Source organism: Sabethes cyaneus, chromosome 3 (assembly GCF_943734655.1).
Source record: "Sabethes cyaneus chromosome 3, idSabCyanKW18_F2, whole genome shotgun sequence".
NCBI lineage: Eukaryota > Metazoa > Arthropoda > Insecta > Diptera > Culicidae > Sabethes > Sabethes cyaneus.
The window spans coordinates 206,724,567-206,749,302 of NC_071355.1; the positions used below are offsets into that span (position 1 = coordinate 206,724,567).

Consider the following 24,736-nt stretch of genomic DNA (forward strand, 5'->3'; position numbering starts at 1 on the left):
TTTCTCAAAAGACACCTCCACTTCAGCGATGCTTCTAGTGCTGAGGTTATTTATCAGCTTTGCCACTCAGAGTGTTGAAAAAACAGTTTTTTTTTATTTTTATTTTTTTTAAATCAAATTTATATTTATAGAAATACCAGGGATGGAAAAAAATCGCTTCTAGCGATGAAGATCATTAGAGCGATCAGATTCAGATTCATTGACATCTTTACTTGTAAGCGATAAATACTTTGTCGCGATCTGTACAGATTATGATCAACCTCATGTCAGATCGATCATGTTCATTGCATGATTGCGTTGAGAAATATAACAGATAAGGACGATTGGTTGTGTGCAGCATTTGAATCTCAATTCAAACAACATGAATAACATTTTCTCTCTCTGCTAGGTAAGATATAATACTGTGATCGACTGGTGAGACTGTTTAGAGAGCAAAATCTTGCGATCAATGCTAAAGATTCACGGTTTGTCATGTACTGTACGGATCGTGATCTGTGCGTGTGGCGATAACTCACAGATTTGATCAAAATCACTGATTTTCCATCCCTGAGAAATACTATAAAAAAGATACATACATATAGGTAATCAAATTCCAAGAGTAAATATTATTTTGGACTGAATATTTTCTAATTAACCAACTCAGAACAGGAATTAGAAAATATAAATAGTTTACCTTAACAAATTGTATTAAATCTGTATTAGTTATATTGCGGTTTTGCAGGTAAAATATAACACACATGACTATGAACTTGTTGATTCCATCGATGGTATTCAACCAAACAGTAACATAAAATTTTTACGAATCGCATTGAAACCTAACCAGCGGTAAGTTTGTATGAAACTATCTTACCAAATGTTTAATTTTTTAGAAAAAAAATCAATTTACTTCTAGAATCCGTGTTAACACCTCGGTCTTTTTCGAAATCAGCAGTACAGAACCGTTAAGCTACTTCTCTTACACAGTCACATCGAGAGGCAGTGTGATCGCCTCTGGATATGAACCGGTACGAAATCAGAAAAGAACCAACTTTAAGCTTGTGCTCACTTCTCAAATGGCACCCAAAGCACAGATCATTGTTTTCTATATTAACAAAGTTCTAATTTACGATGACATTGAGTTTAATTTTGATACGTTCAATAATGAAGTGAGTATGTTTATGGTAAAAAAGATAAAAAATAAAATAAAAATGAATACTTGTAGTTCTCGGTTACCTTGGATGCTATGAAATACCATACCGGTCAGGATTTCCATGCGGACGTTAAAACTGCCAAAGATTCTTACATCGCATTGTGGGCTTCCTATCAAACTTTAGCTTTATTGGACCGCACAGGACATGATTTAACCGAAAAAGATGTGCTCAACGACTTGGCTCTATATGAGTGCACCCACCTAAGTGAATATGATCCGTTAAATGTACGTAAAGAAATGATGTATAGATATGACTTGGGCTACGTTCCAGAAATTTTGCAGTTACTCGTATATTTTACGTATTTTAACGAATTTGTCAAATTTCCAGCCAATAGCTAAAATGTTTATTTCCAGGTCATGGGATTATTTATGAGAACTACTGCTGAGTTTGACAACGGTGTGTATGTTCGACTACGGTACTATATTTCAAATTTAGCTATTTAAGTTTTTATTTAGCTTATCCTGGGAATGAAATGAATGGGGTTGGTGAACATTGTCCATTAGTTGAAAATATTCAAAAGCCTATGTACACCAAGACTAAACTTCCCAAAGCATGGTTTTGGAAAAACAATGTCATGAATGGCAAACAGGATAAGCTTAGCTTCAGCGACAGTGTGCCTGATGACATAACCTCGTGGACAGTTTCAGGATTTGCGCTTAGTCCCACATTAGGATTAGGAATAATTAAACAACCACTGACGTTGGTGGTGAAGAAACCGTTGTTCTACATTGTACTCAATTTGCCGCATTCCATAAAGCGTTATGGCGAAGCTACGATTCAGGTGACGATTTATAACATTTTGGAAAATGCGCTTAGTACAGAAGTAACACTTTTTAACAAGAATAATGAAATTGAGTTCGTTGGACAGTCTTCTAATGACAGTAGGTTTTGTACTTGCATCCATCGATTGGACGAAATTTTAACAATTTGCATTATTTTAGCAACACGCCAGTCCAAAACTGTACTCGTGCCGAAATCTAATGGCCACCCAATATCCTTTATGATTAAAGCAAGAAAACTAGGCGAAATAGCAATAAAAGTTGAAGCAATCAATTTACTCGCTTCTGATACTGTCGAACGGATGCTACAAGTAACCCCGGAAAGCCGACGTTACGAAAAATATGATGGCAGAATTTTCGATTTACAACAACATGATCAGCAAACGTTTAGCATGGGTATTGATATTCCAAGGGACATTGACGAAGGATCTGTCAGAATTAAGTTTACACTCAATGGTAAATAAATAATTTTTCATCCGGTAATACGCTGCACATCGAAAACTAAATATGAAACCTTTGAAAATAAATTGGTAGGATAATAACTCAGTTGCTAACAGTTTTCTCTGCATGCGTTTTTTTAGAGTTGATTACGATTACCGGCCCAATATGCATTTTCGTACATTTCAAAACTAGCTTTATTTTCAATGTTACAGCGAAATTGTTTGACACAACAATCAGTAATTTGGAGTCATTGATTCATCTGCCAACTGGGAACGGAGAACAAAATATAGCCAAATTTGCTTCCAATATCGTTATTTTAGACTATCTTTCTGAAAGTGGAAAGCTTTCAGAAAAAAATCGCACAAAAGCAATTAACTACTTACAAAGTGGTTATCAAAAACAATTGAAATACAAGCGGTCGGATGGTTCCTTCGGTGTCCAAGGTGCTTCAGACACCAAAGGCGGTACATTCATAACAGCTTTCGTAGTGATGTCATTCAACATTGCTAGGACATACATCGATATAGATTGGTCGGTAGTTGAAGATGCATTCCGCTGGTTGGCTAGTATTCAAACCCAAGAAGGCACATTTAATGAGGTTGGTCGGATTACAGAAGCTAACGTGCGAGGAGGAGTGGGTTTAACCAAATATTCACTTACAGCGTATGTACTAATTGCTTTTTTGGAAAATGAAGATATTGCAGCAAAACATCGGCAAACACTAGACAAATCGATAACATTCTTGGAGAGAAATTTTTACAGCATAATAAATTCGTATGATCTAGCATTGGCCACGTATGTACTATCACTTAGCGGTCGATCGAAACGGGAAGATTTCCTAAGCAAACTTTATGAAGAATCTATTTTCGATACAAAGCTTGTTGAACGATACTGGCAAGTGCCCTCGGTTAACGTTGAAATTGCCGGATACGCACTGCTATCATCGGTTGTTAGTAATAGACTCCATGATGGACTTCTTGTTTTACGATGGTTGATCAGAAGTTGTTTCGTCGTAGGGAGATTTCCTGGAACACAGGATATATTTGTCGGATTAAAAGCACTTACCAAATTTACAGCGAAAATCCATAGAAATAATTATCGAGTTAGTTTAAAAGCCTTCAGCGTATCTCATACCATTGACATCGACAAACAATCCATGGCTATTCAGGAATTTAATTTACCCAACCATATCCGCCAGATGGATGTAGACATTTCTGGTATCGGAAGCGGCTACTTGGAAGTGGCATATGATTACTATCAAAATATCCAAATGGCGCGGCAAAACTTTCAATTGGCTGTACAAATGCTAAATACAATGACTTGTCATGAGCAGCACCTGGAGATATGTGTTAAATATATCCCAAAAGAAGCCTACAGCCACTCTAATATGGCATTTGTTGAAGTATTTTTCCCCAGCGGAATATTTGTAGAAGCGGACGGCGTGGAAGATTTATCTAATGCAATTCAGGTAGGTGAAAACCAACAGAAGACGTTAGAAAGTACTAAATGTATTAATATTATCAATCTTCTTCAGAAAACCGAATTACAATTCGCTGCCACCTCAGTAGTTGTATACTATGACAATCTAGGGCCGGAAGAGAATTGTTTCAAAGTGATATCCTACTGTAGATACAAAGTGGCAGTGCATCGACCGGCTTATGTTGTTGTCTATGATTATTACGACCGAGGTATTTCTTAATACATACTTACATTAACATTGTCGGACGCTTTTTATATGTTAGGTTTTTTTGCAGATCGTTTTGCCATTGAAACATATGATGACAAAGTAATGCAGTTGTGCGATACCTGTGAAGATGAAGAGTGTCTTGCATTGTACTATGGGGGATTCAAGCAGAAGCAGGAAAAGATCGATTTTTTTTAGGATTTTCCATGTTTTTCTAATTGGTATGATTAAAATTTGTTGTTATAAAATATGTGCGAACATTTGTTCGTGTCATATAATCTACTAGAAAACCTGAGTTTTGAACAATCGAGTGTCATTTACTCTTTAGCTTGATGAGATTGTAAAATGTTCGATTATGTATGAATGTGTTTGTGTATGTATGTATGTATGTATGTATGTATGTATGTATGTATGTATGTATGTATGTATGTATGTATGTATGTATGTATGTATGTATGTTTGTATGTTTGTATGTGTTGTAGATGTGGCTGGTCCTTCGTCTGACCTTCAATAGCCGATGTTGAAAGTATGGAGAATTAGCCGGTTATTCCGTGCAACCGGATTTCCGTCCGTTGATCCGTCCCTGGATCGTGCCTTGATTGTCACCACCGAAATTGATTTAAAATACCGAATAGTTACGGAAACACACTGTCTTTACTTATCGAATGTATATTAATATAACTAAGTAATTGGCTTAAACTAAGACGACAAATGTTTAATTGCTTGGGATGGAGGATCGACCTCTAGCGTCCGATTTTGACCGTTGATCGGAAGTGACTGATCTCCCTCTGATCAGATTCGATTATGCAGCATCCACTCTCCTGAGATATGACGATAGCGTTAAGGGCTGCATAGTTATGGACGTGCTCCGGTCACTCCAACTAGTTCCCTCTCGCTTATTGATTGATCGATTTTGGCTGCGTGCGTTCGGATATATACAGGGGTTAGACAAAATGATCGGGACAGGTAAAATTTTGATGAAATTCAAACGGCCATAACTGTTACAAAATTGAACATTTCTAGATGAAACTAATTGCATTCGACGGGAAAATTTTCCTAGTTTTCCTAAAATATTTCAAAATTTGCAATAGTCAGCGGACACCGGAGATATTCTGGGTTGCCTGGGGATATGTCTAAAACTGATTTTTTTAATCACCTGTATCTTTTTTCGTTATGAAAATTTATTAATTTTCATATTTTATCCCAAAACTAGATTTCATTTCCAGCCGATTGGTCGAAAAAGAACGGAAATCCGACGAGAAACAACCGAGATATGGTAATTTTAGTGAAATCAGTTCTGGAAATGTTGCCAGTAATTATTACCTTTATGACCATTCTAAAACATTACCAAATCCATTCCAACATGGATGTCAAACTTCAAAAATTCACGAGGGTTAAAAATCCTGAAGTTTGACACCAATATTGACATGATTTCGAATATTCCCTAAAACGACCACTCCCGCGGCGGTACCTAGAACCTGCTACAGGGTTGCCATGGCACGCTGCGAACCTGGAAATGCTTCCAGTGTCAATGGCTCATAATACCTTAACGTTTGATGCTCATATTGACATGGTTTGCGTCATGTCCTAAACTGGCCAGAGCAATAGATGCTACTAGTACTGTTTTTACGAAAATGGCCATACCTTGGTTGTTTCTCGTCAGATTTCTGTTCTTTTTTCACCAATCGACTGGAAATGAAATCAAGTTTTGGGGTAAAATATGAATATGAATAAATTTATATGACAGAAAAAAATACAAGCGATGAAAAAACCAGTTTTCGACATACCCCCAGATAACCCGGAATATCTCCGGTGTTCGCTAACTATTGCGAATCTTGAAATATTTCAGAAAAACTAGAAAGATTTCCCCGTCGAATGCAATTAGTTTCACCTACAAATTTCCAATTTTGTGGAAGTAATGGCCGTTTGAATTTCATCAAAATTTTACCTGTCCCGATCATTTTGTCTAACCGCTCTACATAGAGTTACCAAACATCTTCACCCGCCCTGAAGTAGTTAGACTTCTGAGAGAAAAGGAGTGAGAGTATTCTCTTCGACGCACTGGATGACAATATTGAATTGGAACGATGACTGGCTTGACTCCGACAACGTTGTACTCTCAACCTGACTCCTACCTCAGGACACAGTTCTCTTAACAGGTCGCGTAAGATAACCTGTAGCAGTTTTGATTGTGACGACTCTGATGACGACCTCATCTGTTCGTGGATGTAGTTCGTGGATTAGTCCCAGCTTCTATCGCATTGGCGGCTGATTAGCATACATAATAACCACCAGTCGACCAATTTCCACCTTCACTGGCAGCTCCCAATATTTCGATCGGTTCTGAAGCTGTACCAAGGATTCCGTTTTCCAACGTTTTCAAAAGTCTTGCAACTGACGCTGGACTAATTGCCAATGGCTGAGACGATTCAACGGAACAGTACTGTAATCTGGTTCCGGGACGGCTTGAAGAGATTCACCAGTCAAAAAATGTGCTGGTGTCAATGGCCGCAAGTTCAACGGATCATCAGACATTGGTGTTACTAGCCTAGAGTTTAAGCATGCTTTCACCTGCACCAACACCGGCCGCCTCCCACAGCCCTCCAAAGTGCGGGGCTGATGGCGGGTTGAAATGCCATTGAATGCCCTTCGACGAGCACTCCCTGGCCACAGCTTGTTGATGTTGAGAATCCTTTGGTAGCGCAAATAGTTCTCGTAGCTGAATCCTAGCCCCGACAAAATTGGTCCCGTAGTCGGAATACATGTCCAATGGCCTACCTCGTCTGGCGAAAAATCTGCGCAGTGCCTGTAGGAACCGCTCTGTTGATAGGTCGGACACATGTTCCATGTGTACCGCCTTGGTGCTCATGCAAACAAATATCGCCACATAAGTTTTTATTGCGGTTTGTCGTCTTCCCGCTCGAATGTAAACAGGACCAAAATAGTCCACTCCGCATTTTGCAAATGGTCTTGAAACTGTTCCTCACGCTGCCGGCAGTTCACCCATTTGCTGCCTGATAGCCCTTGGTTTTGCACGAAACCACCTTTGACACCGATGTATAATTTTCCTCGCCACGTTCGACCGCCCAATGGCCAAAATCGTTGCCTAACCGTAGCTAATAATAATTGTAGTCCGGCGTGCAAAAGACTGTGATGATAATGCTGTAGTAATAATTCTGTCAATACATGTTTCGCCGGCAACACCATTGCCACAGTGGGGAATCGCTGGCCAGCAGCCACAAAATTAAAGTTCATTTCGACGCTCCGTTGTATTTTTCCTGTGATTCTCTACTATTGAAGTGTTCGAATCCAAAGTTTTAGATCAATATGACAAAATTTGAATTTTCTATGAATTTTGAAAGTATGTTATCTCAGCATGTTTTAGCGTTTTTTTGAAAAATAACCCAATATTTCAAAACATGCTAGAGGTCTAATGGTAGCTCGGATTTCAACGGTGTCTAAGGAAAAGTTCTTCAAAAAATAGTGCTGAATAAAGCCCATTAATTGAGTATGCAGTAATTTTATTATAGTTTGCCACAATTTTAATTTTCATTAAAAAGTGCCATATTTTCGCGTAAAACATGCTTAAAAGTTTTGAAGCCAAGGTTCGCCACTATTGACACTACCGGTAAAAGTTAGCGTAAAATATGAGCTTTCAAATGGATATAGTCTCATTCAGCGCAGAGTAGCGCAGAGCACAGATATTACGCTTGTAAGGCTACTATATCAGAATTCAACAATATAGACAAAACACTCAAAGTAAACGTAGGATATCTTAACTATGGGATATCTCCATTACATGGTTGGATAAGCTACTTCAAATGTATGGTCCATATTGCATATTGACTAGATTTTAGAGGTTGGAGGAAATCTGGAGGATACAGCGATAGTAATGACGGAAATACAGCTCGAAAATCTTATGCCAATCCTGGTATGCGGGTATAGATATGAAATTAATTAAAAGGTTGAGAAATTTTCTTATAGCAAGTTCTTGAACTCATTATTTCAGAAAAATTCTATACTTATTGTTTGTATTCCAAAAACCTTCATGTCAGGGTATAGTCCTCATATAATATGTCCACTGCAATGCAAAGAATTTGAATTCGCGGTCATAAATGAATCTAGACAACTAGAGTATGTTGCTACATCGTCGTAATTGCCTATTTCCGTCCTATCCAACACAAATTATTAAAAATGTCAGCATTTTTATGACCCACAATGCAAAACTAGTTATTCTCTAATATTTTAGTTTGTTGTCTATCACATGCGATCAATCAAAGTGAGCTGAGATCTATTTAATGCTTTTTATCATTAAAGAAGTCCTATCAGCAAATTTCCTACGTTTTTTCGTGCGACGAAGAAGACAATGTCGACTAATCGTTTTAATTTCCGTTATTTCTTAAATGAAAATAGCTCACGTAAGGCATTTTCGTTATTATACAGCCAGGAAAACAACATTTGTCATGCCATCCTACACAAATACATGCGCGTTAGCTTCGTAAACATTGTTGTGATTTTTAGTTCGGACGATGAAAAATTTTGATGGACGGATTTTAAAACGGCACGACGAATTTTAGAAATAAAGTCAGTTGCGTAATTGCAATAATATGCTTTAATAGTCGCTTTTATTCTATTATCGCTGACCGAATGCAAATGGCTTTAAATTTGATTTCATCATGGTGTGATAGGCAGGGTCTCAGCATAAATGCCAATAAAACTACTATCATACCATTTACGAGAAGGAAAAAATTTACATTAAATAACATCAGATTGAAAGGAACACTTTTAAAACTTTCAGACACTGTTAAATATCTTGGAGTATTTCTTGACAGAAAACTCAATTGGAACACACATCTAGAGCAAGCAGTAAACAAAGCAACAAATGCTCTATGGATATGTAAAAGAACGTTTGGTAAGCAATGGGGACTGAAACCGAAGATGATCCATTGGATCTATTCGGCCATTGTCAGACCCAGGATTACCTATGCTTCGTTGGTCTAGTGGCCAAAAACGAAAGAGAAAACTACCCAAACAAAGCTGGAAAAACTTCAAAGGCTAGCCACTCTCTCAATAACAGGTGCAATGAGAAGTACACCTTCGAAGGCAGTGGATGCTTTACTCTATATACTTCCATTGCATCAGTTTATACAATTAGAAGCTGAAAAAAGTGCTCTGAGGATCAAAAGATCAAAGAACCTTTTTGAAGGGGACTTAACAGGTCATCTCAGTATTCTAAAAACTATTAGTATAAATCCTCTTGTAACCAGTAATATTGTAATATTTCGTGTATTTGAGCCTAGACGTGATTCCCGGGAAGATGGTGGTCCCGATATTCGTCCAGGCTCGACAGTTTTCTATACAGATGGTTCAAAAATGGACAATCAAGTGGGAGCAGGAGTCACTGGCCCAGGAATAGACATGTCAATTTCTATGGGCAGATGGCCAACTGTATTCCAAGCTTGTGTGCTTGCGCAGGAACTATAAACATTCAAATTAATGCATCATGTCCGACAGCCAAGCAGCTCTTAACGCTCTAAAGTCGGCGACATGCACATCAAAACTTGTCTGGGAATGTATTCAATCACTCCAAAAATTGTCTCGTCGTAATCAAGTCAACTTGTACTGGGTCCCAGGTCACTGTGGAATTGATGGAAATGAGAGAGCTGATGCACTAGCAAGACTCGGATCATCTTATCAATTTGTAGGACCTGAGCCCTTCTGTTGCTTATCTGCTTCTGCTTTAAAAATGGAGCTAAAAGCATGGGAATGTACGAAAGTGGAATCAAATTGGAATAACACTTTCAATGCTAGGCAGTCGAAACGTTTCATCTCTCCAAACGTTTCAATTACTCGCAAAATACTGGAGCTTTCGAAGAAAGATCTAAGAATTTATACTGGTCTTATAACAGGACATTGTCCGAGCCGCTATCATCTGAAGCTAATGGGAAAACTTCATGATGATATATGTCGCTTCTGCGGCATAGAAAAAGAAGACTCGGAACACCTGTTATGCCGATGTCCAGCAATTCTCAATAAAAGATTAAGGTTCTTCGAAAGAGGGCTGTTAGAACCCTCTGATATTTGGAGAACAACTCCCAGCGCAGTAGTGCACTTCATCCGAAGTGCATCACCGGGCTGGACAAATGCTATTAGTCAAACAATGACAATCACTTCTGCTAGTGGTGCGTCATCTTGACAACATAGCTACAATAAAACGGGGAATATATCACAATAGATCAAACAAATGGTCGCAGTGATAAAAATACCCAACATGGAAAAAAAGTCGCTTTTCAGTGATTTCAAAGTTCACGGATCGGAAGGTAAGTTTGTTTTAGTCAAATCAGCACAAGAACTTTTGGAGTATTCATTAAATCCATCCAACAAATGATGAAAATTAGAATGGCTTTACTTATTACGACGGGAATTAGAAAAAACCCTATATTGCTGATAGGACGAATGACAGAAGAAACAAAAAAATAAGATTTTTTTTGTTTAATTATAGTCACTTTAACAACTCGGGCCATTCGTGACTTCTGCCGGGTTGGGAATTGAACCACGGTCCTCGGTGTGAGAGGCGTGAATGCTAGCCGCTACACCGGTATTGACCCTCACGTAAATAAGGTTATTGCCTCATGCTAAGAATAGTGATAAAAATATAAAACAATATTTTACATGCAAAAATGAGTGTGAAAATATAAATCGTGATAGAATTATTCGTCTTCTTATTTCTCCGGCTGGCAAAGGGTGAACATGTGCATTCCATAACCTCTGTTCATTAACTCCTATTCCTACCTCCACGAGGTGCCGGCTGGGGTACACAACTTCGGTTGTCGTATGCTAACGGGAAAGGGGGCACAGTGGCTCCCGCCCACATTAAGATGGCAGCCCCACCAGCGGGATAAGGACCTTAGGTTAACAGCCTACTGTACCAGAACACACAAAAAGTTACCGAAAATGAAAGAAGAAATCTCTCCGGATTATTGGCAACGACCTTTAGCATGAAAACACGGACACGAATCGGAACATGGAATATACTGACCCTTGCCCAGCAGGGCAAGCTGGCTCAACTTGCAAGGGAAGCTAGCCGCCTGAAGCTTTAAATCCTGGGGCTGAGCGAGGTCCGCTGGCCGGGTACTGGCGAACACAGGACATCATCCGGGCAAGTCTTGCTCTACTCTGGCATACGAGGTGAAAATGCTACTCGAGAAAGAGGAGTTGTATTCCTACTGAACCCAGGGGCACATGCGACCCTGATGAAGTGGGAACCGATAAATGAGCGAATAATCGTTGCCAGATTCAGAACACGGGTTAGGAACCTTACGGCAATCCAGTGCTATGCGCCAACAGATGCTGCCGACCTGCAGGAGAAAGAGAGTTTTTACAGCCAGCTGAACAGCGTGGTTGAGAAAATCCCGAAGGGGGACATCTAAATTCACATGGGCGACTTCAACGCGAAGATTGGCTAAAACAACGCGGACCTTGAACGCGTCATGGGACGCCATGGCCTAGGAGAGATGAGCGAAAACGGGGAGCTGTTTACAGAATTCTGTGGTAATAACGACATGGTCATTGGTGGATCGCTCTTCCCCCATAGACCAGTACATAAGGTCACGTGGGTTTCCCGCGACGGCCGAACAGAAAACCAAATCGACCACATCTGCATCAGCCGGAAATGGAGAAGGAGCCTTCTTGATGTACGCAACAAACGCAGCGCTGACATTGCATCCGACCATCATCTTGTTATCGCTAAGATACGTCTGCGCGTCGCACGTGTCCAACGACGAGAGAAGAAAGTTGGGTGCCGCTACGACGTCCGCCGATTGGAGAATCCTGAGGTGAAAAGGGCCTTTGTTAAACAACTTGAATCTCGAGCCTCGGAGTTACCACCTGGTGGAACCGTCGAAGAGCAATGGACCGGCATCAAGAACGCCTTCATCACGACCAGTGATGAAACCCTCGGCAAAGCGCGCAGTGGGCGGAGGGAGTGGATTTCGGATGAAACTTGGAGGAAGATCGACGAGCGGAGAGAGGCGAAAGCCGGCATTGAGCGAGCGCGAACCAGATCGGCTAAGACAGCTGCCCGTCAACGATACGCCGAACTGGAGAGGGCTGTTAAACGTGCTTGTAGGCGGGACAAGAGAGCCTGGACTAACTTCCTAACCCAACAAGGAGAAACCGCCGCCGCCAATGGTGATATCCGTTTGTTGTACGATATTTCTCGCCGCCTTAGTGGTGCCAGGATGGATACAAAGATGCCGCTAAAGGACAGAGCTGGTCAGCTATTGACTGACCGTACAGAACAGCTTAAGCGATGGACTGAACATTTTGAACAACTCTTCCGAGTTTCAAATGTCAGAGACCAACAAAACCAGCAGCGTATGACGCCTACAGTTCGTCGAATTAATCGCGTCAACTCGGAGGCGCCATCGATGGATGCAATTGTAGCAGCCATCAAGAGTATGAAATCCAATAGAGCACCAGGGATAGATCGTATTTCAGCCGAAATGCTCAAAGCTGACCCATCTTTGTCAGCCCAAATGATACATCAGCTTTTCAGCAATATTTGGGAAACCGCAACATTTCCGGTGGACTGGATGCAGGGCATATTGGTCAAAATCCCTAAGAAAGGAGACCTAATGGAATGCGGTAACTGGCTGGGCATCACGTTGCTCTGTATTACTCTCAAAGTACTCTATGAGGTAATCCTCAACCGGATCCAGGAGAAGATCGACGCTACTCTCCGGCGGCAGCAAGCAGGATTCCGTGCTGGCCGATCATGCGTAGACCATATCACAACGCTCCGCATTATATTGGAGCGGATCAACGAATTCCAGTACTCTCTTCTGCTGGTGTTCGTTGACTTCGAAAAGGCGTTCGACCGACTCAATCATGAAAACATCTGGGGCGCACTTAGGCGTAGAGGAGTTCCAGATAAGTTAGTCCATCTCATCGAGGCTCAGTACGAGGCGTTCTAGTGCAAGGTTTTGACCCTATAAGAGTTACTGCTGGCGTGAGACAGGGCTGCATTTTATCACCGCTTCTGTTTCTCATCGTTATGGATGAGATATTAGTTGGAGCAATTGACAGTAGACCAAATCGAGGATTGCCTTGGAATCCTCTAACGATGGAGCAGCTAAATGACCTCGACTTAGCCGACGACATTGTCTCGCTCACACAATGCCGAAACGATATGCAGAGCATGTTAGATGACATCTCCGAGAGCTCCCAGGCTGCAGGTCTCACAGTCAATGTAGCGAAAACTAAGTCTATGGTAGTGAACACTGACAATTCCACCAACTTCACAGTAGCGGGACATCAAGTTGAGCAGGTAGACGCCTTTCAATAACTTGGTAGCCAAACAACGCCCGATGGTGGTACCAAGACTGATATAGCCACACGGATCAGGAAGGCCAGGCCTTTGCCTTTGCAGGTCTGCGAAACATTTGACGCTCAAACCAGATCACTCTACGTACGAAAACCCGAATCTTTAATTCAAACGTTAAATCCGTACTGCTGTATACCTGCGAAACGTAGTGCGTCTCAGCGGAGACAACGCAAAAACTGCAGGTATTCATTAACCGGTGCCTGCGATACATCATTCGTGCCTGGTGGCCTGATAACTGGATATCCAATGAGGAACTCCATCGTCGGTGTCATCAACGGCCGATAGCCACAGAAATTCGTGAACGTAGGTGGAAGTGGATCGGATACACCTTGAGGAAAGGAGCGAACGAGGTTTGCAGAGAAGCGCTCGACTGGAATCCACAAGGACAGCGTGGAAGAGGCAGACCCAGAGGCTCATGGCGACGCAGCCTAGCTAATGACATCCGGGCTGTAGACGAGAACCTGTCCTGGCGACAGGTACCTAAAAGCCATAGCGGGTAACCGTCAGCAGTGGAGATTTCTGATTTCATCCCTTTGTTCTGCCAGACCGGCGGACATGGACACATAAGTAAAAAAAAGTAAGTATTCTATAGGGCGTAAATTAAATACAATCATAAGGAAGCTTAACCCATAGCTTATATCGTATATATTTCTGTCATCCGTGCTAGGGCTAGGGAAGCACTGACGAGGGAAGGCAAAAATATGAAAATAATTCAATTTTTCAATGACGCACATTGAAAATCAATTGTTTTCTGTATTTTCAATATTTTCAATCGATTTTCCGATGAATTGGTGTAAATATCTTGGAAATCTATTGAAAATTGACTGAATTATAAGTCGAAGCGTGAAAACGCGTTTCTACTTCGAAGACGTCATTTCCAACTGTAACCTTTCGGTTACAAATTTTAAATAAGTAGCTTTGCCAATTTAAGATCTCAACCTGCTCGAACTTCTTTAATCCTAAAGCCCTAAGTCTACATCTGAGTAAGCTGTCGGTTGTGTGAACGATAGCCCTCCAAGTCTTCTGGACGGAGGGATGGTTTACAGGGGAAAGTTTTCTCTGATGCGAATGTCTCTCATTGCTAACAACCAGCCTCGGATAAGCTATCAACTGTGTGGGTAATAACACTCCAAATCTGTTAGATGGAAGGGTCACTCAGGCGGGATCACTTTACCGAGACGGCATACAGTCACCTATATGGGTGATAACATTCCAAGCCTTCTAGGCGGAAGGGTCACTCAGTAGGAAAGCTTTGCTTACTATCCCCACCCCGATTTGCAACTGTAAGGGTGGTAACCCTCCAAGTCCATGGATGGACGGACCACTCAGACACTAATACGCTCACAGATACGTCGATAAATACGAACACGGTGTTCAATACCACAGGATGCTAACCAAGAGGATTGTTGCCAATTCAATAGGTTGACTTTTAAACCCGCTTTTAAACTTGAAAAGCTTTAAAAAGGCCAATCCGTAAAATGAAGCTTTATTCTTTCTTGCAATCCAAAAGAAAACACAAGTGCGCGACGGTGATTTTTTTAACGTTGTATAGTTTTTAAAATTAAATTCTGACGGAAGATAATGTTGTTTTGTTCAAATTCAAAAGTAAGTCAAAGTTAATTGTGCAATCTTAAAAGAATATTATTGTGAAAGTATGTTTGTTAAGTATAGCTATTGTGATAGTACAATTTAATCCAATATCCGAGAAGACAAGTGATTGTTAGTAGCAAAAAACAAAAGGTAAACATTTTTAAATAAAAATGCTGGTGTACGGGGAAATAGGTGTAGGGCTAGTACGGTGAGATATCTAATGCGCTCGTAGGTCCTTGAGGGGCCTTTTGTGTTTTAGTTCCAGAAATTTGGACCGTTTCTTCGACAGTCACCAAAAGTGCAACACAAGAACACCGCATCCGCATCTAAAATTACGACCACTAAGCTACGAACATCGTTCAAGGTGCAGACCCATTCATCACCGGAACGTCAATAAATCGGTGGCCAGGAAGTGCAGACTCTGGTGGATTCGTTTGCTTCGGCTGCTTAGTTCAGCCTAGTCCTGCCGGCTTGACCATTGCCGGCGGTGAGGGAAGACCGCAGAGAAGAAGGAGCAACCGCTCGCCCCTCTAGTACACCAAAACGAATTCGCGCAAGTAAACTTAATTGGGGCCGTGAGAATTCTCGGGATAGGGAACAATAAAAATTGTAATAGTGATTATAACGTTGGGTTTAAGCAATATTATCCGCCACTAACTTCCCTGATTTCCGCTTACCGAACTCGAAAGGAGTATTCAGTCCTCTTCTTTTGGTTTCTTTTGAGAATTTTGCTTTTTCTATTTTATTTAGCCTTTTAACAGCAGCAATTGAACTGGTAAGTTTTTCTCTTGGTTAAACTTTGCATATTGTTTCGATATCCGTTTCTGTGTTCGCGCGAGTTACGTGGTGATAATAAGCATTGTTGTGACTGTACCGGTGTAAGCAACATAAATTCCTCTCAAACCCCCCCACCCCACTAAGCAGTTAGAGGCTAACACAACAACCAATCACGAAGCGAGAATTCTGGTAAAACATATGTTCATTATTTTCAATTTTTCAATAGGTCAACATCAATAATCCATTCTTTTCTTCATTTGGATCAATTCTTAGAAGATTTTCCGGTCGATTGGTGTAAGAATATTGAAATTCGATCGGAAAACCGCTGAGCTATTAGCGCTCAAAACCTATCATTTTCCGTGACGCTCGCATTTTTCGATTTTTTGGAATGACACCCTATCTCAAAACTAGCCGTAAGACCTAGTTCTACGTCAAAAAAAAAAATGAACCGCGAATGGCAGGCACTACTTGGAGAGATTTCCATCGTAGGTCAAGCAGAACTGTTTACTCATTTAACCTGGAAATGGTAACATAAATAAATAAATACTTACGGATTTAGTATCAAAGCAAAGCAAAACAAAGCCTAGGTGCTAGTAGTGATGTCCGTTAATCGTTCGATTAATTCAACTAATCGAATAACACATGGAATATTCCAATAATTTTTAATCGAATACTGTCGGCACGACTAGTTGAATTGATCGAATAGTTCAATGAGTACGAATAATGCCCGAATAATGCTCGTTAATCGTTCCTAATCGTTCGATTAATCGAATTAATCAAAGAAATATTCGAATATTTTTAATCAAATACTAGTGACACGAATAGTTGAATTAATCGATTAGTGCAGACAACGCTCACCGATTATTCGGTAATCGAATAATTGAAAATTTCGGACATCACTAGGTGCTACATTTCGTTATCGAAACTTGACCTTCTGTTTTTATACGACAGACTTCGCAGCCAGCTGTTACAGTGCAGGACAATTGCAGGGCCAGTTGCTACGATCCTATTGACTTCAACAGCCTCTCCCAGTCGAGATTCGAACATACGACGATTGGCTTATAAGGGCTGCGTCATACCTCAAAGCCAACTGGGAGGCTTTAGTATCACTAAATTATAATTTGTAGAATATGACCCTACTCTCAGAAAGTGCCACCCTATTGATAAGAATGTGAAACATATATTCACTTCTGGTCGTCCAGCGGTAGATCACAACGGCAGTGACCGCCGTGAGAAACGGATGTGCGAATATTAGAGTGTTTTGAAAGGTCAACTAACCAGAAGAAGCGTTTACTATGTGGTTGTTTCAAATTTTGCTCGGTTGCGGTTTGATCGCGGTGCTTTGCGAAAGTCAAGGGTTAGTGATTGTGTTTATTTATCTCCTATAACAACATTAAGCGAGAATTCTGGGAAATACCCCGTGCCGTGAACGTAGCAGCAACAAAATAATGAAGTATTATTGATCCACAGGGAAATGGTCATAACCCCTGACAATTCAAGCATTTTTTTATTATAATAAATCGAATTAACTTGCGCTCTAACTGAATAACAACGATGTGCGTTTAATTTCCTTTACCAGTAAAAAAGAATGATAAGATTGGAAATTTTCAAAAACGTAATCACCATATTTTATTTTTGTAGCTTAGCTAAAATAAACGCAAACTGCTGTAGGAGTCTGGCATTTTATGTTCAGTGCTTAAACGAACACTTGCGTTATTAGTAGCGTTTTCAACCAGTTTTTGAACTTACCACCTCGCCTCGACCACCTAGCTCGTTTGTCAACAAATATCCCATACACGTGTCAGGTTTCGGTGTATGACCATTATGAGGTTGCTTTATCATCTCCTAGAACTTGCGCGTGCCATTAGCCTGGAATTCTACACAATCTCTGTCCTCTTTCTGGCGTGGTCCTCCATCCTCAGAAGCGCGGCCAACTAATTAAACATTTCATTGACTAACTTTCAGATTGGTAGTCATTGGTCCAAAATTTATTCGAGCAAACAATGCATATAGCATAGCCTTCAGCAATTCATTTACAAATAATCTCCGATTGAAGCTGGAATTGGAAGGATTATGGGAAGGGGTTACCGTTTCGATTGAAACAAACGAGATAAAACTTTCCAGCAACACAGGAAAATATGTGACCTTCCAGGTGAGTCTTTTCCGTCCCGCTTTTAATTCGATTGATGCATACTAAAGCAAGCACATTTTTGTAGGTAGGGGCCATTCCCGAGGCTGAATACAGTTTATCGGTACGAAGTCTAGAGGATAGTTTCGTTTTTAATGAAATAATTGAGTTACTGTATGATAAGAAAAGCTCGTCGATCTTTATACAAACTGATAAACCCGTCTACACACCTGGAGATGTTCTTAGGTTTCGGGTTATTGCAATAGATGCCGATACGCGCCCAGTGACGAGCTACAATACTGTAGATATTAACCTTGAAGATTCAAAAGAAACTTCCATTAGACATTGGAAGCATGCTAAATTGAACAATGGAATCTTTCAGTCAACCGTAAATCTGCCAACTCTACCGGCCTTAGGCAATTGGAGCTTGACGGTGATAGCTGGGGATTATGTATATTTAAAGAATAGTAAAAACAAGAGGCTTGTCGAATATAAATCTGTTTATTTTTCAGAAAGTGGCAAAACAAATTGAAGTGCGAGAGTACGTACTGCCAAAGTTCTTTGTCAAAGCATATCCCTCTAAAATTTTACTGATTGACGAGAAAAAGGTTAGCGTGACTGTATCAGCAGCATATACATTCGGTGAGGCGGTCGATGGGACTGTTCGAGTGGATTTGTTTTTGTACGGTGAAATGGAGCGACCTGATATGACAATAAGAAACCAGGATATTTCCGGAATAATCACCGTGAATTTTGATTTACCTTATGCTTTAGACATCGAAGATCCTTATCTATACCGCAGGGATGTTTCCGTCAGGGTGGAAGTAGTGGAAACATGTACAAGTAATTGATCTCATGGAATTCGTATTTCGATTATTTAGAAAATATGTTATACCGTAGATCATACAGTGAATATCGTGGAAGTAATACCCATATATAAACATCCATATAGAGTTTCGTTGATCAAGTCTATGCCCTGGTTTAGACCCGGTTTGCCGTATCAAGTGGATTTATCGATAACGGATCATAATGGCGAACCAGCACCCGAGGAGACTGTTGCAGCAATTTTAATAAATTATGAAGGGGATTCCTTGGAGAGCGAAGTTGCAATGCAGGCTACTCTCCGTAAGGGTCTAATTTCACTGGGCTTAGAACCGCCAAAAAATTCTGATACAATGGAAATTCGGGTGAGCGAAAATGAAAAGTACATGTCGCATGTGTTAAATAAATGTGTGAGAGATTTTACAAACTTATTTTACAATGTGGTCCAAAAATTTTATGAAAGTTTGTATCACGGGTATAATTTATGGACTCGTAACTCAAGCATCGTAGAATATATAAATATCCAAGGAAGTTTTTTCAGCAATCCTAAAAATATTATCAATAAAAAGTTTTGAAGAGTGGTTAACAACCCCAAAGAAAAATCGGGATAATTATCTTCTAGCTTATAATTTTTGTCACATTCTATTAAAACTTTATGACAGGGTTTTTTTTTGCATTTTCATTTCAAAATGTATCTTTTAGGTGAAATATAATACCAAAGACTATGAATATGTCGATTACATTTATAGCATCCCATTGAAAAGCAACCGCTATCTAAAAATCGCTTTCAAATCAAAACAAAAGTAAGCATACCTACGCATGGTTGTTGTGAACTGTTAGTACAATTGAAAATTTGTTCATTTACTTTCAGGATTCGTGCTAACACTGTAGTCGTTTTCGAAATCAGCTGCACAGAGTCTTTGGACGATTTTGCTTATATCATCACATCGAGAGGTAGTGTGATCACCTCGGGATACGAAGTGCTACAAAATAAGAAAACAACCGATTTTAGGCTAAAGCTCACGCCTCAAATGGCTCCTAAGGCACGACTAATTGTTTTCAGTATAAACAAATTCCTAATTTATGACTCAATGGAATTGAGTTTTGACACGTTTAATAACGAAGTAGGTATATTTGGTTTATCAGGAAAAACTTATAAAAATAATAACCACTTTGCAGTTTTCGTTTACCCTGGATGCTGAAGAGTATCGTCCAGGTCAGCATTTCCACGTGGACGTCAAAGCCGCTAAAGATTCTTATGTTGCTTTCACAGCTATCGATCAAAGTTTATTTTTGATGGGCCACACAGGGCATGATTTAACTGAAAAAGATGTGCTCAATGATTTGGCTCTGTATGGAAGCACGGAACCAAATGAATTTAATCCATTCGAGGTACGTAAAGGCTCAAACAAAATTGAAAGGCGGTTTTGGCGACTTTCTGAAAATTTGACCACATAGCTTATTTTGTCAATTAATTAATTATTTAATTCATTAATTTCTATATTCAGACAATGGGATTGTTTTTAAAAACTACTGTTGATGTAGATTTCGGTATGTATGGCTGAATACGATGCAGTATTTCAGTAGTTAAGAGATTTATTTTCATTCAGCTTATCCGGCACTGAAGCGGTTTGGAGGGCATTTCCCGTTAGCCGAAATTGTTCAAAAACCTGTACCCATCAGGGAGGACTTTCGTGAAACTTGGCTTTGGCAAAACTATACCATGGATGGCATTAAGGATAAACTTATTTTCAGACACAACGTGCCAGATACCATCAGCTCTTGGGAAATTTCAGGATTTGCGCTCAGCCCCACACTAGGATTGGGGATCATTAAACAACCACAAACGTTCAGCGTGAAGAAAAAGCCATTTTATATTGTTCTCAATCTGCCGTACTCCATTAAGCGTAACGAAGTGGTTACGATTTGCGTGATGATTTTCAACTTGCTGGAAAACACAGTTATTGCAGATGTGACACTATTTAACGTGTATGATGAAATTGAGTTCGTAGAGAAGACTTCTAATGACAGTTGGTTTTTTACTTGCGTCAATTGATTGCATGACATTAGCGTAATTTTCGTTTTTCAGCAACCCGCCGTACCAAAGCTGTACTCGTGCCAAAGTCCAAAGGCAAACCAATCTCGTTTAGGATTAAAGCAAAGAAACTTGGCGAAATAACAATCAAAGTTGAAGCAATCAATTTACTCGCTTCTGATGCCGTCGAACGGATGCTACAAGTAACCCCGGAAAGCCGACGTTACGAAGGTAATGAAACTAGGATTTTCGATTTAGTACAACCTGGTCATCAAAGGTTTAGCATGCATATTGATATTCCAAGGAACATTGACGAAGGATCTGTCAGAATTAAGTATACACTCGATGGTAAATATATAATTGTTCAGCCGGCAATACGCTGCACTTCGGAAACTAAATATGAAACTTTTGAAAACATATTGGTAGGATAATTACTCAGTTGCTAACAGTTTTCTCTGCATGCGGTTTTTTAGAGTTGATTACGAAATAAACAAATAGCATATTATTGGCTTAATGTGCATTTTCGTACATTTCAACAATAGATTTATTTTCATTGTTACAGCGAAATGGTTTGACACACCAATCAGTAATTTGGAGCCATTGATTCATCTGCCAACTGGGAACGGAGAACAAAATATAGCCAAATTTGCTTCCAATATCGTTATTTTAGACTACCTTTCTGAAAGTGGAAAGCTTTCAGAAAAAAATCGAACAAAACCAATTGACTACTTACAAAGTGGTTATCAAAGACAATTGAAATACAAGCGATCTGACGGTTCCTTCAGTATTTGGAGAGGTAAAGACAGCATAGGCAGTACATTCTTAACAGCTTTCGTAGCAAAGTCCTTTAAAATAGCTGACGAATACATTGAAGTACATAAAACGATAGTTGAAGATGCATTTAAATGGTTGGTTTCCATTCAAACTGAGGAAGGCAGATTCAATGAGGTTGGCAGTGTTATAAATGCTGAGTTGCAAGGAGGAATACGCTCGACGAACTATGCACTTACGGCTTATGTACTAACTGCCTTTTTGGAAAACAAAGACATTGCAACAACACACCAACAAATTGTAAACAAAACAATAGCATTTCTGGAGACAAATCTGTACAACATGACTGATCAATATGATTTAGCATTGTCAACGTATGCACTTTCGCTTGGTGATCGACCGAAAAGAGAGGATTTTCTAAATAAACTCCTAGAAACCTCTATATTCGATAGAGAACGTGTTGAACGATACTGGCAACGGCCACCGGTTGAGGTTGAGATTGCCGGATACGCATTACTATCGTACACTGCTATGGGCAAATATGTTGATGGACTTCCTATTATGCGATGGTTGCTAAGAAATCGTTCTGCCTTAGGTGGATTTCGTGGGACCCAAGATACATTCGTTGGGTTGAAAGCACTTGCCAAGTTTTCAGCAGCAACATCAACCAAAAAAAATGATTATCGAGTCATTGTAACACACAAGCCAGATGCACGTCATACCTTTGACATCGACAATGTAAATTCCATGGAAGTTCTGAGTCTACCTATACCAAACGATATTCGTAAGGTAAATGTAGAAATTACCGGAATTGTAATCGGGTTCTTCCAAGTAGCTTTTGAATACTATCAAAATATTAATGTGTCGAAGCAAAGTTTTAATTTGAATGTAACAGTGCTAGATACAACGACCATTCATGTGCAGCACCTGAAGATCTGCGTCAGTTATATCCCAAACGAAGCGTACATCCGCTCTAGTATGGCTTTAGTTGAGGTATTTTTCCCCAGCGGAATGATCGTAGATACGGAAGGAGTGGAAGATTTGTCTAAAAAAATTAGGGTTGGTGTAAAATACTAGCTGTCGCTACACTATGCTAAGTAAGTTAATATTATTAATTTTTGCAGAAAACTGAATTACGATACGCTGCCACCTCGGTAGTTGTTTACTATGACGGTCTAGGACCGGAAGAGAATTGTTTCATAGTGACATCCTATCGCAAATACAAAGTAGCATTACATCGACCAGCTTACGTTGTTGTCTATGATTTTTACAACCAAGGTTTTTTGTTAGTCATACATTAATATTTTAATACGCCAAGGTATTTTTTTAAATCTTACAGATAGTTTTGCTATTGAATCGTACGAAGGAAAAGTGATGCAGCTCTGCGATATTTGTGAAGACGAAGACTGTCACACATTGTCTTGCTGAGGAAAACGACAAATAAAATATGTTATGATACAGAAAATAAAATATTCATATTCATCAAATAAATTGCAACTACTCTGTTGAGCATTTTAGTGGAATTAGTACAGAGTGAGAAAACTGAAACGCTTTATTTTGTTGTATTATTTATATACACTAGAACCTCTTTTTACGTCCATTCATTTTACGTGTTTTCGTTTTACGTCCACTTTTTTACATCCGAAATTTGATTTAACACCCTTGTGTTTTACGTCTGAAATTTCAATTACCGTCTTATAGTTTTACGTTTAAAATTTAAATTAAGGACGTCGTCAAAAATCATTAGGTAGTTTTAGAAAATTCGAAATAACGTCTTTTCTATTCACGACCAAAATTCCAATTAACGCCCACTTTTTTTACATCCAAGATTTGAATTAATGTCCTCTCGTTTTACGTATGGATCTGTAGTATTACGGAGCTGATCACAACTATAACGCGTACAATCAGTTCTAACTCTCTATCAATCGTATGAACTACAACACCTTACTCTAGCTGTTTGCGTTCGTCTCCCTCATCGCCGAACTACAACACGATCACTCACCAGAACTGAACAGGGTGACTCGCCACAACACACTTAATCTTTGCTGCACAAAAGGGTCGAAGTTAGGCTCGATCCGACATCCCTCCTACATTCGATAGTCTTAAACAGTCTGGTAGTACGCCGGTACAGGCAGTGATCGTGTAGGACGTTGCTCTGAATCGTTACTTTGAGAAGGGAGTGGAAGCTTAACTATTTGCGGGTTTAGTGGTGCCACACCATCTCCCGTTTTTTCCCGTTTCTTCGAGATTTCGTCGACAAAATGCCGCAACATTTTCTTTGAGCGTCGAACTCTTACTTAAATGCGCTTAAGAACGCAGCCAATGCGAAGTAATTATCACGATCATTAGCTCTCACGAAAGCTCCGAAAGCAATACATCGTTGCTCACTCTCGCGTTGGATCGACGGCATCAGGCTACAAAGCCCGAATCAATCGTAATCGAACAGTCATTGTAATCGAATCAAGGTTGGTGCATGGTGTATGGCCACTTCTTCGTTGGCGACTAAAGGTGCAAATCGAAAACGTGGTTCGACGGATCGAACCTGCATTCTGGAAAACGATAAAAGAGCAGGAAATATTCGACCGTGACACGCTCAGCCACGTGCAATTCATAGCGACGGCACCCTGAATCTGCTACCTCGAAAGACCACGTTGCATGTCCCGGCCATAGTGGTCTTTTGGCATTGGCACCTCAAATTGGCAGGATTTCGAACAGTCCATCTTACGGCAAAGCACACCAAAAGGATCAGCATAGTCTAGCTGCATAATCGCTTCATAAAAGCAGATCACCTACAAGACAAGGAAGGCCCTTATCAGCTTTCATTTGCAGAATCAACGTCCTTTCGCATCCACGACGGCAATCGTGGAGTCAAAGGTGCTGACCACCCGGACAGTGCTGAGACGCCATTTTGTGATTACATCGAGCCACAACCACACCACCTTGTTTTATCAAATCATCCTACCAGCGCCAATCAAGAACAGGCCTAGGCAATAGTCGTGTGCCCGCGTTTACTGGACAGCTACGACGCGGTGTGTAGGACCGGACTGCGACGAGACAAACTCCTGCTACTCAAGGAACATCACCACGGTGCGAGGGTGATGCCTCGTGTGCACTCATCGATCGCACCAAACGGA

The 24,736-nt window shown here is 40.2% G+C and overlaps 2 protein-coding genes across 3 annotated transcripts in view; both read left to right on the forward strand.

Moving 5' to 3' along the window:
- Positions 1 to 4,292, forward strand: part of LOC128740638 (thioester-containing protein 1 allele R1-like) — a 30,762-nt gene extending 26,470 nt beyond the window's left edge. The window contains exons 6-14 of the mRNA XM_053836201.1: positions 722 to 825; positions 893 to 1,145; positions 1,202 to 1,414; positions 1,544 to 1,586; positions 1,646 to 2,071; positions 2,132 to 2,425; positions 2,623 to 3,878; positions 3,945 to 4,098; positions 4,165 to 4,292. Coding sequence (XP_053692176.1) covers positions 722 to 825; positions 893 to 1,145; positions 1,202 to 1,414; positions 1,544 to 1,586; positions 1,646 to 2,071; positions 2,132 to 2,425; positions 2,623 to 3,878; positions 3,945 to 4,098; positions 4,165 to 4,292 — 2,871 coding nt within the window. The remainder of the gene's footprint in view (positions 1 to 721; positions 826 to 892; positions 1,146 to 1,201; positions 1,415 to 1,543; positions 1,587 to 1,645; positions 2,072 to 2,131; positions 2,426 to 2,622; positions 3,879 to 3,944; positions 4,099 to 4,164) is intronic.
- A 12,804-nt stretch (positions 4,293 to 17,096) lies between these two features.
- On the forward strand, positions 17,097 to 23,130 carry LOC128741989 (thioester-containing protein 1 allele R1-like). 2 transcript variants are annotated; one of them, XM_053838145.1, is made up of 14 exons: positions 17,097 to 17,203; positions 17,812 to 17,998; positions 18,063 to 18,425; positions 18,487 to 18,817; positions 18,875 to 19,161; positions 19,499 to 19,599; positions 19,668 to 19,920; positions 19,976 to 20,188; positions 20,305 to 20,347; positions 20,407 to 20,826; positions 20,886 to 21,062; positions 21,394 to 22,661; positions 22,727 to 22,880; positions 22,942 to 23,130. In XM_053838145.1, exons 1-14 carry the CDS (start codon positions 17,142 to 17,144, stop codon positions 23,028 to 23,030), a joined length of 3,948 nt encoding a protein of 1,315 aa, XP_053694120.1. In that variant the 5' UTR covers positions 17,097 to 17,141; the 3' UTR covers positions 23,031 to 23,130. The 2 variants fall into 2 exon arrangements, with proteins under 2 accessions (XP_053694120.1, XP_053694122.1); XM_053838147.1 differs by having other exon boundaries at positions 18,487 to 18,811.
- Positions 23,131 to 24,736: the final 1,606 nt, after the last annotated feature.